General features: G+C 36.9%; 1 protein-coding gene and 1 pseudogene across 1 annotated transcript; both read right to left on the bottom strand.

Annotated features, from left to right (window-relative positions):
• Window positions 1-3997: 3997 nt before the first annotated feature.
• LOC127946656 (uncharacterized) lies at window positions 3998-8960 on the bottom strand (annotated as a pseudogene).
• A 121-nt stretch (window positions 8961-9081) lies between these two features.
• On the bottom strand, window positions 9082-11655 carry LOC127946655 (uncharacterized). The gene is made up of 4 exons (XM_052543358.1): window positions 10469-11655; window positions 10296-10389; window positions 10124-10211; window positions 9082-10035 (listed from the first exon to the last, which is right to left on the bottom strand). Exons 1-4 carry the CDS (start codon window positions 10506-10508, stop codon window positions 9343-9345), a joined length of 915 nt encoding a protein of 304 aa, XP_052399318.1. The 5' UTR covers window positions 10509-11655; the 3' UTR covers window positions 9082-9342.
• Window positions 11656-13702: the final 2047 nt, after the last annotated feature.

Raw genomic sequence — 13702 nt, 5'->3', positions numbered from 1 at the left:
GGTCTGAGTGGGCAAATATGGCACCACTAGCAAGACTTGTTCCTTGTCCTCCCGGACCTTGCACAATGTCTGTGCGAGAAGGCTCACTGGGGGAAATGCATATTTGCGTAGGCCCCGCGGCCAGCTGTGTGCCAGTGCATCTGTGCCGAGAGTTCCCTCAGTAAGGGAGTAGAACAACTGGCAGTGAGCAATCTCTGGAGAAGGAAACAGGCCTGAGTGGCTCCAAACCATCATTCTCCCGGGAGCATTGCTCGAGACAGCTGGTCGGCTGTACGGTTGAGCAGGCCCGGAATGTGAATGGCACGAGGTGACTTCAGAACCTTCCGACTCCAAAGGAGGAGGTGGCGGGGCGAGTTGTGACCTGTGACAGGAGTGCAGACCAACTTGTCGGTTGATGTACGCAAAGGTCGCCATGTTGTCCGTTTGGATCAGCACATGCTTGCCTTGTAAATGACCTTTGAGACAGCTCAAGGCAAGGTGTACTGCTAACAACTCTAGGCAATTGATGTACCACTGCAACTGCAGGCCCGTCCAAACCCCCAAGACTGCATGCTCATTGTACGTGCCCCCCAGCTGGTGGTGGAGGCATCAGTGTAAACCACAGCATGCCTGGAGATCTGGTCTAGGGGCACCCCTGGCCTGAGAAACACAAGATCTGACCACGGGGTGAGGGTTTGGCGACAGGCTGGTGTAACTTGGACCCGGTGAGTGCCGCTCTTCCACGCCCACCTCGGGACTCAGCCACAGAGCCAGTGCTTGAGCGGTCTCATATGTAATAGGCCGAGCGGTGTAAGTGCCGCTGCGGCCACCATATGCCCCAGGAGCATCTGACAAAATGTGAATGTATTCAATCAGGCTAGCCCAACAGGCTGAGGTGCCGGAGCACCAGGTCCCTGTGCTCGCACAACTGATCCCGAGATTGTGCTAGTATCAGCCAATCATCTAGAAAGTTAAGAATACGAACACCCTGCTCTCTGAGGGAACAAGAGCCACCTCCGTGACTTTCGTGAAGACACAGGGACAGCCCGAAGGGCAGGACCATGTGCTGATATGCCTGTCCTTCGAACGCAAATTGCAAATTGACACATGAAAGTACGCATCCTTCAGGTCGATCGCCGCAAACCAATCTCAGGGACGGACGTACCCGAAGATGCGTTTCTGCGTCAACATCTTGAATGGTAGTCGATTAAGGGCCCAGTTCAAAACTCGCAGATCCAAGATCAGTCGTAACGCACTGCCTTTCCTGGGTATAATGAACTAAGGGCTGTAAAACCCCATCCTCAAACCACCCGCGCTACTGTGGGAAGGGAATGACCTTTTTATTTGCCTAGAAATGGTACTGAAATGCTTATTATTTGTAATTATTTGTAGCTATATCGATATCTCATGTAAGTTTTTGTTCCAAAACCACGTCTATTTGCATTAGAATTATGGAATCTGCAAAAAAAAGTGAAATTACCTCAACAATGTCTTTACACAGTCCTGACCAACTGTCTGCAGGGGTTTGAATCCACCCAAATTAGTGTGTAAAATAAACCCTCAATCACAAGTTGCATTAAATGGTGTATTTTAACATCAATGATGTCATACACAGCTGTCAATGGGTGACCTTTTTTGTATACAGGTCTTAATCTGCAGGAAGGGAAATGTCCACTACGAAGCACCAAACTGGCAGTCAGGAGATGCGAAACATAACTATATAGTATTGTAGGAAGCAGGAAGAAAAGAAACCAATTCCAAGCATATTTCCTAACCTGCAAGTGCAAGGTTTTCAAGTAATGATGAATCCTCAAATTCAATTTTTTTTTATCGCTGTAAGACAGCCCTCCAGCTGACTCCAACTTTTAACTTCTTGAGCCTCAGCTCTAGTGGACATCTGGTGACAATTCCTATTACAAATTACAAACACTTACAGTCAAAATTATGTGACAATTGCTTTACATTCAAAAACACCATGCAGTGCAGTGCAGGTGCTGACTAAAAAAATGTTTTTCTTATTGACAGTATTCTGTTAAATTTAATATAGGTATCTAATAGCAAATGAGTTTAAGACCAGCCCTCACCATTCCCTCTTGGTAATGGAACTCCAGACAGTTATTCCAACACAGAGCTTTTCCCAGAACTCTGGTCTCTGATTACTATGACAGTCAGTAATGCCAAGTCCTTATGAATCCCAGCTGACCGCAGAGTCTCAATTAGATCTATATATGGACGAAGGCTCTCCTCTAAATGACTGTGAACTGCTCCCCTCATTTCTTGACTGTAAAAATAATGTACATTTTATTGTAATATGTCCCTGATTATACATTTTTATGTTTATTTTATTTACCTTTTATTTGTTTCAAATTAATTTTATATTATTATTTTTATTTTATTTTACTTTACAATAAAAAGTAAAGCACTTAATAAATGAACTTTAATGAACCTAATGTACATTTCTAATGTTTTTTATTCATCAAAATTAATTAACAAGATTAATAAAAATTTGTTAGAAGTAACAACAAACTAACCATGTTTGATACTTTGATACTTTCTATTTCGTCAATCTAAATTATAAGAAGAAGAGAATATAAAATATTTCTTGCGTGGGCATTTTCTGGAAAACCAAAAAGGGTGGAAATGAAAGTTAATTGTGGAGAATAGATTATATCCTCCTTTCTGGATGCCTCTTTCAGATTTCAGAATGTATGCTTCATCCAAACCCAGTGTCTGTAGGTATTGATGCTGAAGAGAAAACAGAAGAGGATCCTTTCTATCAGACTGTAGTTATAGTGTACCACACCCATTGTAAACTGAAAATGAAAGTACACAAATTTAAAAGCAGGGTTCTGTTAACTTTATCTTGCACATGGCAAAAATTCTCATACTCACATTTCACTTGGCAACTATTGCTAGCATTATTTTGTTTTTGTTTTTTTGTCAACATTGTATTTGTTACTTGTTACAGTACATTGTCTACACAATGCACAATAAAGTTGTTTATTCTATGTAGAACAGATTTTGATTGGCTGTCAATGTTTTTATTATTTAATGGTTATTCTTAATTCTTATTCTTAATGGTTCTTGGTGTGATGGCTCTTAAAGGGATAGTTAACCCCCAAATGAAAATATTGTATCATCACACCTCATGACAGCCAATGACATCTGTGAAACATTTTAGTCAATAAAAACACTAACAGTGAAAAATTATGTAACAAAAACTTTATACTGTTTACTTTATACTGTAAAACATCAGTGCAGGTGCTGACCAAAGAAATATATATATATAAATAATTTATATTTTTAATTCTATTTTTTTCTTCTGTAAAATATAAATGAAAATATTTGGAAAAAATGTAATTTGTTTAAAAATAAATGTGATTCAATGGGTCCAGTGATCTATTGGACTCCACATTTCTTCCAAAATATTATCACTTTTTCTGTGGAAGAAAGAAATGCAAACTGCTGAATGCTGATAATTCCTGCCAAAGAAGTGTGCCTGTGAATTTATAGGACTTTTGTTAGAAGCAAATTATTATTATATCTCCCTCCACTAATATGAAAAAAAATCTGCTTTTCTGAGGAAATGTATTGATTTAGTGCTGATATTTAGTGCTAACATATAACAGCCAGACAAGCATTGCAGAATTTAATCACAGTCCATTAAAAAGCTTAATTTTCTTAAAGTTCAGGCCTGTGTGTTCTTCCAGAGGAATGTGAATTAAAGGTTTGTTTGAGCCAGTGTCCTCTCAAGATGACCTACCCATTTTAGTGTTAGAGATGGGTTAGTCCTGCTTCACAAAATATGTCATGATGGCAACATGCAGTGTGCGGTTTTTCTCTGACTCACAAAACATGCTACCTTAAAAAAGCATATACCTATACTTATTTGGCTCCAGAAAAGTGGACTAGCATCATCTAAAGTATCATTATTTTCTGTAGTTACCAACTAATATTAAAACAATGTAAAATATTATAACATGGAATATAAGAAAAATTGTGGCAGTTGCTAAAACACTTGATTTTCTCAAATATGTTTTAATGCATACACAACTGTATTTGTGTAAAACATTGACATTTGTATAGACAAAGGGCTTCAGTTCAGTAAGGTCCAAGTTTATGAAAAACTTGTTTCGATAAAAAATCAAAATCAAAACAATATTGTTAATTAAAAAAAATCTAAAACCTAAGTTCATATATCTAAAGAATAAACAAAGAGAATTTATAAATTATAGCTTTGTTTTATTAAAATGTATAATTTGTAGACATTGTAGCAAGCTGAAATATTTTTATTTTAAAAAAAAAACACTTTTAGTACTTCCAAGCAAAATATCAATGTTGCTTTGTCATTTACAAAAGACACTTACTTCACACTCATCTTTAAGTTTTTTTTCTTCAAATAAATAATTGATTAAACTGAACCTAACCTTGAACCTAAAAAAATCTATATGATTCCTATAAAGCCCCTCAAACTACACTTTTGTTCTGTGATTTTGATATTTCTTTTGCTGCTAACTTTAAAATGCTTTTAGTGATCAAGCATAAGACAAAAATATAGGCAACTTGTGTCACAGAGGTATATACTGATGTGTTCTTGTGCCAGACACAGTCTCTCCATGCGTTGGTGTAAGTCTGCTCTCTTCAGTCCATCCTCTGTGTCCTCCACAAGCAGCTTCACAACATCAGCTCCATCCCGCAGGTCCATCACGGCAACTTCCTTCAGTATGAATAGAAGAATCACCAAGGGAATGAAGTCAGCCAGATGCTGATACACAATCTAATGGATTGAGAAAACATATAGGATTTCAGTGCATTCAAACCGAAAATACAAGCAGTTAGCTGACTTTTATGACCTCTACATAAGTACATCTGTTTTTTTTTTTTATAACACTATACCACACTGGGAAAATAATTGTCCTGTTTTTTTTTACAGTTCAACGGAACCAGATTCCACCGTGAGTTTGTATATAATGTATAATTTTATATAAAAATACTATTTCATGTTTTTTCCCCAGTGTATGACTGACTGTGACTTTAAATTAAGCGCCTCATGTTTTAAACACTGTTGTCAGCAAGCAAACATGCACAACAACAAAAACTGTTAATAGTGTAGAAATGTAGCCTATAAAGCACAGCTCACAGACATCACTTTCAAACCAAGCAGCTTTCTGTTGGTCAGCACTCTGAATCTAGATCACCTACTTAAACTGTTGCGAAATCTGCTTGAAGTTATCTTCACAATCATGTAGAGTCCTACTGAAATGACCATTTTTTGCTCACAGAACACCAGTAAATGTGACTGCACCTTTTTATTTCTGTGATCAAAATCAGTCACTTCATGAGCCTCTCACATTTACAGTTGTCTCATTTCATAGTTCCCATGTATTATTTTATTATTTTAAATCATTAAATATATAATGTTAATATAATATTAAGTTTGCTAATGTAATATTATGTTAAGCAGACTACACTACAGAACAGTGTTAAGGAAAATTGAGTATTCAGTTTGTCATAATTTGCTTGTAGTTTTAATACAAAAGCAATTGTCTATGAAGAAAAAAACATTTAAAAAAAACATTTCCTATCAACTCTTGGTCATCCATAAACAAGAAACAAGTGTAAGTCTTAAGATTTTATGGCACTAAATAAATATGAAAGACAAAGACTTAATAACTTTAATCTCAAGGCATCCAAGGACCTGAAAATAAGGTGAATAAACTTAAGATGAACTATCCATTATATATTGTACTGAGCTACAATGAACTATACAGCTGTGAATACCTTTCCTCTCCTCAAAAATTGTCTTGAGAGGGGCAACTTAATTTTGAAATGCTTTAATTTAAGTACCTTATTATTTTACATAGGCTCAGAACAAGCAACACTGACAGTTTTCCGTGATTTCAAAATCTCTCGATCAGTTTTTCAAACAAAAATATTAATCTTTTTCTGTCCTCTGCAAATGGGGAGTATGGTTCAGTGTGTACTGTGCCGTTTGTATCAAGAGCCATGGCGGTGAAAGTCTCTCTGTCTTTATCAAGGGCTGCTCTGTCCTGCTCCAGCGAAGCTCTTTCCTGGTCAATCACAGCTCGGTCCTTTACCAGCTGTACCCTGTCTCTCTCCAACGCCGTTTTCTCCCTCTCTGCGATGACCTTCTCACGCTCCAGCATCACTCGGTCTCGGTCCAAGTCTGCGTGCTCCTTCTCCAGCAGCTGTCGCTCTCGTCTGAGTTTGGCTCTTTCGAAGTTCAGCTTGTCTTGCGTCTCTGGAGGGCTTTTTTCCGTGTGTTTCCCTTTCACGCTTTCTGCACTATCTGATGAGGGTCCTCCATCAGCTACCGTTGCTTGAGTATTGACCTCGGTTACTGAATGTGTCAGTAATTCTAGAATATCACTCCCCATTTCCACTTATTACATCTTTTTGCTGGGCTGGGCTGCACATTCAGACTCATCGGCCGGGTTGGTCAAGAAGGTCGGTTTAGGAGGGTCGACATCAGTGGGATCGCCATCTACAGCCTTCTCCTTGAGTCTGAACCATCGCCAGGATTCTGGTTTAACTGGTTTCAACGTCCTTTGCAAGAGCTTTTAAAACCTGGGGGAAAAGTTAGAGAAAACTACACCATGAGGTCTGCATGCATATATATGCTGCATTTAATTTACATCTACATTTTTAGAATTTCTGAACAACAAAAAGTACTAGTGCTGTGCAGCTATATGAGCAAATAATTTTAATTGGAAAAAAAGACCACCTCCATTCAATGTGTTCATCTTTACTTTGTATTTGCATTTTAAATTCACCCACTTCCGTTTTGCTCTTTGAGAAGTAATATCTCCATCCAGGTTGGATTTTGTCACTTGTATGAACAGCCTAAAAAAAGAAAACACACTTTGTCAATTTCTTTTTAAAAGCTGCTTATAGAAAAGAAAATACTTGGCTACATAAAGTTTGGTTGACACCAATGTCAGTGGAAATTTTATTTTATTCATTAATTTGTTTATTTATTTATTTTACAAACATCTCATAATGTGTTCCCTTAAGATATTAATTAAATGCTAAAAATGTATGCATGTATGTGTGTGTGTGTGTGTGTATGTGTATATCGTACTTTTCGGACTATAAATCGCACCTGAGTATAAGTCGCATCAGTCCAAAAATACGTCATGATGAGGAAAAAAACATATATAAGTCGCACTGGACTAGAAGTCTCATTTATTTAGAACCAAGAACCAAGAGAAAACATTACCGTCTCCAGCCGCGAGAGGGCGCTCTATGCTGCTCAGTGTATGCTACAGGAGCACTGAGTAGCATCTCTGGCAGTATAGAGCGCCCTCTCGCGGCTGGAGACGGTAATGTTTTCTCTTGGTTCATTTCTCTCGGTTCATGTCAAATTAATTTTGATAAATAAGTCGCACCTGACTATAAGTCGCAGGACCAGCCAAACTATGAAAAAAGTGCGAGTAATCATGAATTTTTTTTATTTTTAATAAGCTCCTCCTTGCCATTGCAACCTTTATCTTGCTTGTTGGATGCTGTAGTGCAATATTCTGCTTTGTTACTATATTTAATTTTTTTTTTTAAATATAACATAGTATAATATAATATAAGTAAAATATAAAATATAACTAAGATATATCTAAATATAACTAAATAGTAACTAAATAAATTCCAAAAAAGAAATATTTTAAATTATAAATTATATAACATTATATACAACACTTATTTTTATATAAATGTATTTATAATGCTTAATAATTATAAATAAAAATAACTATAATTGTTAATTTATTGTTAATTTTACATAGTATTATACCTAATCTGTCATTATTAGAAAGGGGTCAGCATAAATAGGGGTCCCTGGCATTAAAAGTTTGAAAACCCCTTCATTAAGAGATGTTCTTTATTGTTAAACAATAGCATCTACAAGCAATTACGCATATGGGGTACAAACGACATGTACCGCAGATGTAAAGTGAATCAAATGTGAATCACAATGAGTACATACTCCCAGCCATTTCTGCATGTGTTCCTCCATCCTGAAAATAAATAGCCATGGGCCATGGGCCATGCGCCACCTGATCAGTGCCTCGGTGTCCCTGTGAGACCCTGAAACACAACAGAACAGCGGTGCAGACAGACCATGAGACAGACAAGAGACACTGCATTCACTGTAGGGTTGCTGTTGCTGTACTGTGATTTTATGTATATGCAAAAGTCAAACCACAGCATAAACACTGACAAGCTGTCAGTCTGGAATAATAAGAATGAATACTTATTTATTAATCGAAAGCAGCAGCACATATCAAGTGCATTAACCCGCTTTTAAATCCACCGTGAATTATATAGAAACAGTGCAGGTTTACACAATGACACTCACACTGTTTAGATGGTTGCGCCATTTCTGAAAGGGAGAGAGCGGGCCACACTCCTATTATGATATATAACGTTACAGTAATACCATGAATATTATTTTTCTCTTTCACTTCTTCAACAACCGTTTGCGTCTCTAATGTTGCAGACAGACACATAGGACACAGCATTTCTTCACAGCTTTTCCTGTTTTCAACAGATTGACGATTGCTATTAGATGAATGCCCTCTAGCGGTCAGGAGAAAAAACAACTCCCAGTTACACTATAGAAAAATTATAACAATAAAATAAGCATTCTTCTCTCGATTCTTTCTCATCTTTAGTTATAGATTATATGTCTAGAAGTTTTGTAAGAAATGTAGTCATCAAAAAATGCTAAATCCTGTAATCAACAGCAAAGTTAACTAAAACAATTAAAAACATTCTGAAATTGCGCTGAAATAAAATACAACATAAATATAAATATTAGATTCAAAACTTAAAACTAAATGAAAATGAAATAACTGGAAATAAATTCAAACCTAATTAGTATTTTAAATTAAAAACTGTTTAAAAAAAACACACACAGAAGCACATAACAAAGAGAGTGAAAATATCACTATAACTGAAAGACCAGGACTAGTTGTTACACTTACTGTACTCTGCTGTATATATTTCAGTGTAGGTTTTTTTGTGAAAGCCGCAAACCTAAAACTTGAATAGACAAAGCATAAACTCTGACTTCAATAAGAAGCAAGATTAATAACAAGGAAAAAAGATACTGTTTATTGAACACACATTAGCTTCTATAACTCTATATGGGGTCAGTTGTCTCTACAGTAGAACCTGTCAATAAACAGTTTTTTATACTTTTTAGTTTCTGAATGACTACAACAAGGTGGAGCATGAATCTGGTTTTGATAATCATTGTGTGGCACAAATGGTATACTATATTGTTCACATAATCCCGTTAACTCATCGCAGTTTTTCCCTGAGGTTTGCCCCCATCTCAGACCCGCTTCACATTTTTTCAATCATCTTTTCAAGTAAGAATATTAATCTTTCTCTGTTTTTTTCTTGAGGGCAGTCCATCCCATTGCATCCTGGACTGCTTTTCACGCGATTAGTGATGTGCGCCGACCTTCTGTCTCTTTCAAGTTCCACTCTGTCCCTTGCCAAAGCTTCTTTATCTTTCTGCAGTCGGGTTCTGTCCTGTTCCAAAGACGCCTTGTCTCTGTTAACCGCAGCTTTGTCCTTCTCTACCTGGGCTCTGTCCCGCTGAAGCGCTGCTCTTTCCCGACTGGCAAGAGCCCTTTCCCGCACTAAAAGGGCTTTTTCTCTGTCCAGGCCTACAAGCTCCTTTTCTAGAAGCTTTCTTTCTCTTTGAAGTTTGGTTCTCATGTCATCCAGCGAGTAACTTTCTGTCTTCTGCTTGCCTTTATGTCTTTCCCTCTTAACCAGATCCAGTCTGGATGCCGGCGGCACGTTCACCGGAGTTCCTTCCTCTTCCAGGAATTCTAGTATTTCCCCACCGACTTTAATCTGGCGAAGCCTCTTACTTGGGTGAGGTGCATTATCATTGTCAGCTTCTGCTGTGATCACTTGCTGGCTTATCGTTTCATGAAACTCTTCACCCAGAGCATCATCCATGAGATTGAACCATTTCCAGCAGGTGGGGTTCTTCTCCACTCCGGTGGGGGGATATTTTGCATCCTTACAATGAAGTGTGAAATGCATTAAACTGGTGAATATGTTCTTTGAAAACTGGCTTTTGCAAAACACAATTAGCAGTGAGACCAACCTTGTATCTTGCTTTCAGGTTTTCCCACTTTTTGGCCATCTGCTCAGTTGTCATCTTTTCCTCAAGCCCCATTTCTCTGAGTATTGCACTGAAAAAAGAAACAAAATAATGCATTTGATTCTGAACACAGGTTGTGAGAGAGCGAGGCAAATGTTAAGATTGCAAATCTCACCTCCAGGCTGTTTTAGATGAATTTTTCCTTCCGTCAAAAAGCGCTGAGGTGCTCGATCGCAGCTGTATCAGCTTTGTGATGTCCTCAGTAGACACTAGTGCACGTAAAACAGCCAGTTAGTTGGCTTAATGCTCACATTACTACTTAGTTTCGGGTAAAAACGAACGACTTACTTTTATAGATGAGTTTAGAGCTGGTCGACGCAGAATCCATATTTAATATCACTTCGTAAAACAGATTTCTAGGGCCCTTAATAGTGCATGTTGAAAGTGTGCTTCTGTTAACATGCCGTCCAAGGGAAAATGGCGCCGTGCGAACACAGCCTGGATAGGCTGCCTACTAAGTGCCCTTATTTTGAAGGAATGAATTTACGTCCTTAATGGATATAAAATATTTCTTGAAATGCAAATTTGGTTTGAGAATTAGTACGTGTGATTAGAACATTAAATTTTTTAAAGAGATGTTTTTTTGGCTACTGATAGGCTTAAAAACCAAACCAAAGTAATGTAATTAGCATTAAATGTGTGTGTGGCTTACGAGACCGAGAAGTGTTAGTTAGTAATACTTTCAGCTCTTGTATGTGTATTTAAAAGAATGTAAAAGTCTCAGAGTGTCATTAGTATGTTAGAATTACTGTCCAGATCTAGATTAAAGAATCACATTGTTCACAAACAACTGTAAATAGTCGACACAGAACAGCGCTGAGAAAAATAACAGGCACCGTGAGTTAACAATGGTTAACTCGATCACGTGGTAGCTGTTACTTTTCTCATCGCCTCTCAGGATTGAACAATCAGAGACGTTTGTGATTACTAGATTATGTTTTTTATGTTTGTTTTTTTTTTTTCTAAAGCGAGATCGTGGCTAATGTTTCTATGACATGCGTTACAAATAATATATTTGAACAGTTATTTTTAGTGTACTAGTGTATCCAATAAAAACGCCCTGAAATTTGAATACACCCACGGTTCTGTAAGCAGCAATGCGCCGCCTGAAGGAAGACAACTTTAGTGTCATTGAAAACATAACAAATCAACATTTTGTCTACCCATCGGTAACTGTGAGAAATAAGAAGTCTGAGTATAAGCCGATAAACAGTGTAGCTCTACTAGAAGAGGTATAGGTTGTAAAAGTATAGAAATAAGCCCGAAGAAGAAATAATGAAGAAATATTTAGGCAATGCTAATAGTCAAGTTGTGAGTTGGATAGATGTACACTACACATCTCCACATACTTGTCACAACTCAGAGGCAGTTCTTGACTACTTGACATACTTATATTCATAAAATAAATACAATACTCTTAGATAAAATAAACAGCTGTTTTATCCTACCCAGATCTTCATGCAGTGTGTTTGAAATCTCAACTAATGCACTTGACCTTTACAAGTCTCTGCTAAGCTATTAATAATAGAGGGGGGCTACTTCTCTAATGATGAAACAGTCAACAAGTCTAGTCAGGATGGAGTGTCAACAATCAATTCATCAACTAATTAGGTGAGAGAGATGTGGCCCCAGTTAATGTTCAGATCTGCAAAAATCTGTCAGATACATTTAAAAAGCTGTAAAGTGTGGATGTAGTCCATCTGTGTAAAAAAAAAAACCCCACAAAAAAACCTGCTTTATACAATAAATTATGTTTTATTTTATTATTAAGTTACTGTTCTCAATGAACATTCTGCAAAACATTTTAGTTATCCACATAAAATGGGTGGGTTTTTTATATTTTTTTTGTAGTGCAGTGCAGGCAAACAAATTGAACCTTTAGATTTTTTCAATAAAGTTTTTTTTTTTTTTTTAAGTTTTAGGTGCATTTATCTTTCGGTTTTGTAAACTTCAATCAATCTATAGTATACGTGTCATATATGGGCTTTGTTATAAAATTTTAGAAACAAACTTGTTGTTTTGGCACAAACAGAATGGCACAATTTTTTGATACAAAAATGAATATATATATATATGCCTTTACAATGAGGACAATGGAAATGAATCATAATCAACAAAAGAGCAATGATATGCAAGCAAGGAAACAAGCATAAAGTTTATTTATTTTTATTTTTTAAAGCTATAATTAGAATAATATATTGAACTGAAAAACACTGTGTTCCATCAGTCTATCTGCCGTTCTTCTTTATCATATTGATATCAAAATGCATTTTGCGTCATCATTTCAGTCATCGAAAGTTTGTCCTTTGTAGTCCAGTGTGGAGAAAGGGGGCTAATCTCTGTGCATATGTCCTTAAAAGCACTGATGCTGTTTTCCTCTTAAATTATTAAGCTTCTTCAGCGGCTTTAAACCATTGAGAGAAGATTAGTGAGGTTATTCTGTGACGGTGTGTTTGTGTGTGCGTGTACATCCTCATGAAGTGTGTAATGTTGATATTGTGAGTGTGTGTCTTCTTTCTGCTCTTGCGAGGATGCTATTCGATATCTCAACGAGAGCAATCCAACAGAGGCTGATAGATCCATCAGTGCAAATTAAACCTCATTCCCTTGTCTTTAAAAATCACTGTAAGCACTGTATTGTATTTTCCCTCTATGTGAATCTGTGCCTCTCTAATCCAGCAGTCTGCATCCTGTGTTTGGGAAGAAGAGGGGGTTGTATGTGTCTCTGTAATCTTGCTATGTCTGTGTGGAACTGTGTTGCTAATCCTGCTGTGTTTGGGTGTGTGTGTTCGCTAGAGTGTTTCCCCAATGTAATCCTATGACAGCAAGCACTGGTGCATGTGAATGGTTGTCAGTGATAATGCATACATGCCTTGTGCGTTTAACATCATTTTACGCTGTACGTCTGGCCGCACAGACACAAGCTTGACTCCACGTGTGGGCAGGGTTTGACATTATCAGGCGTCATTGCCATGCTGAGGTGATATGGGAGAGCACGATCAGCAGAGACATTTGGCTTGATCTCTAACTTTCCAGAGGCGTGGCTGGGGGAGGGGAATGACTGGTTCAGAATGACGAACTGGAATTAAGATAAATATAGGAAGTAGTCTGAGATCAGCTGTTCCAAATTTTAACCATTATGGAAAAATCTACAGTTCTGGTCTCTTAGATATCTTGGGTTAATACAAAATGGAAATGTATAGTATAATCCAGGAATTAATAGATGATAGTAGTGGGCCTTTTGTTGTGAAAAATAAGACTTTAGCATGCTTTTATTATGGAAGTAATATAATTTAAAAGAATATACTTTAGTGTGAACTGAATGTAATGTTTTAAGACACTTAATTGTATGTTTTTTACTATTAAATGAAAGCCAATTATAATTTTAAATATATATTAAATGCAATTAGTTGAACTATTTATATGTTATTTCATAATTGCTTTTATTGTCTTTGAAATATGGTTAAAGTACACTGTAGAATGTACTAATAAGCATTAATGATAAACTAAAATATTAAATGT

Source organism: Carassius gibelio, chromosome A25, assembly GCF_023724105.1.
Source record: "Carassius gibelio isolate Cgi1373 ecotype wild population from Czech Republic chromosome A25, carGib1.2-hapl.c, whole genome shotgun sequence".
In the NCBI taxonomy this organism is placed as follows: Eukaryota; Metazoa; Chordata; class Actinopteri; order Cypriniformes; family Cyprinidae; genus Carassius; species Carassius gibelio.
Note: the sequence above shows the minus strand (reverse complement) of the source record. Positions and strands in the feature narration are given on the sequence as shown.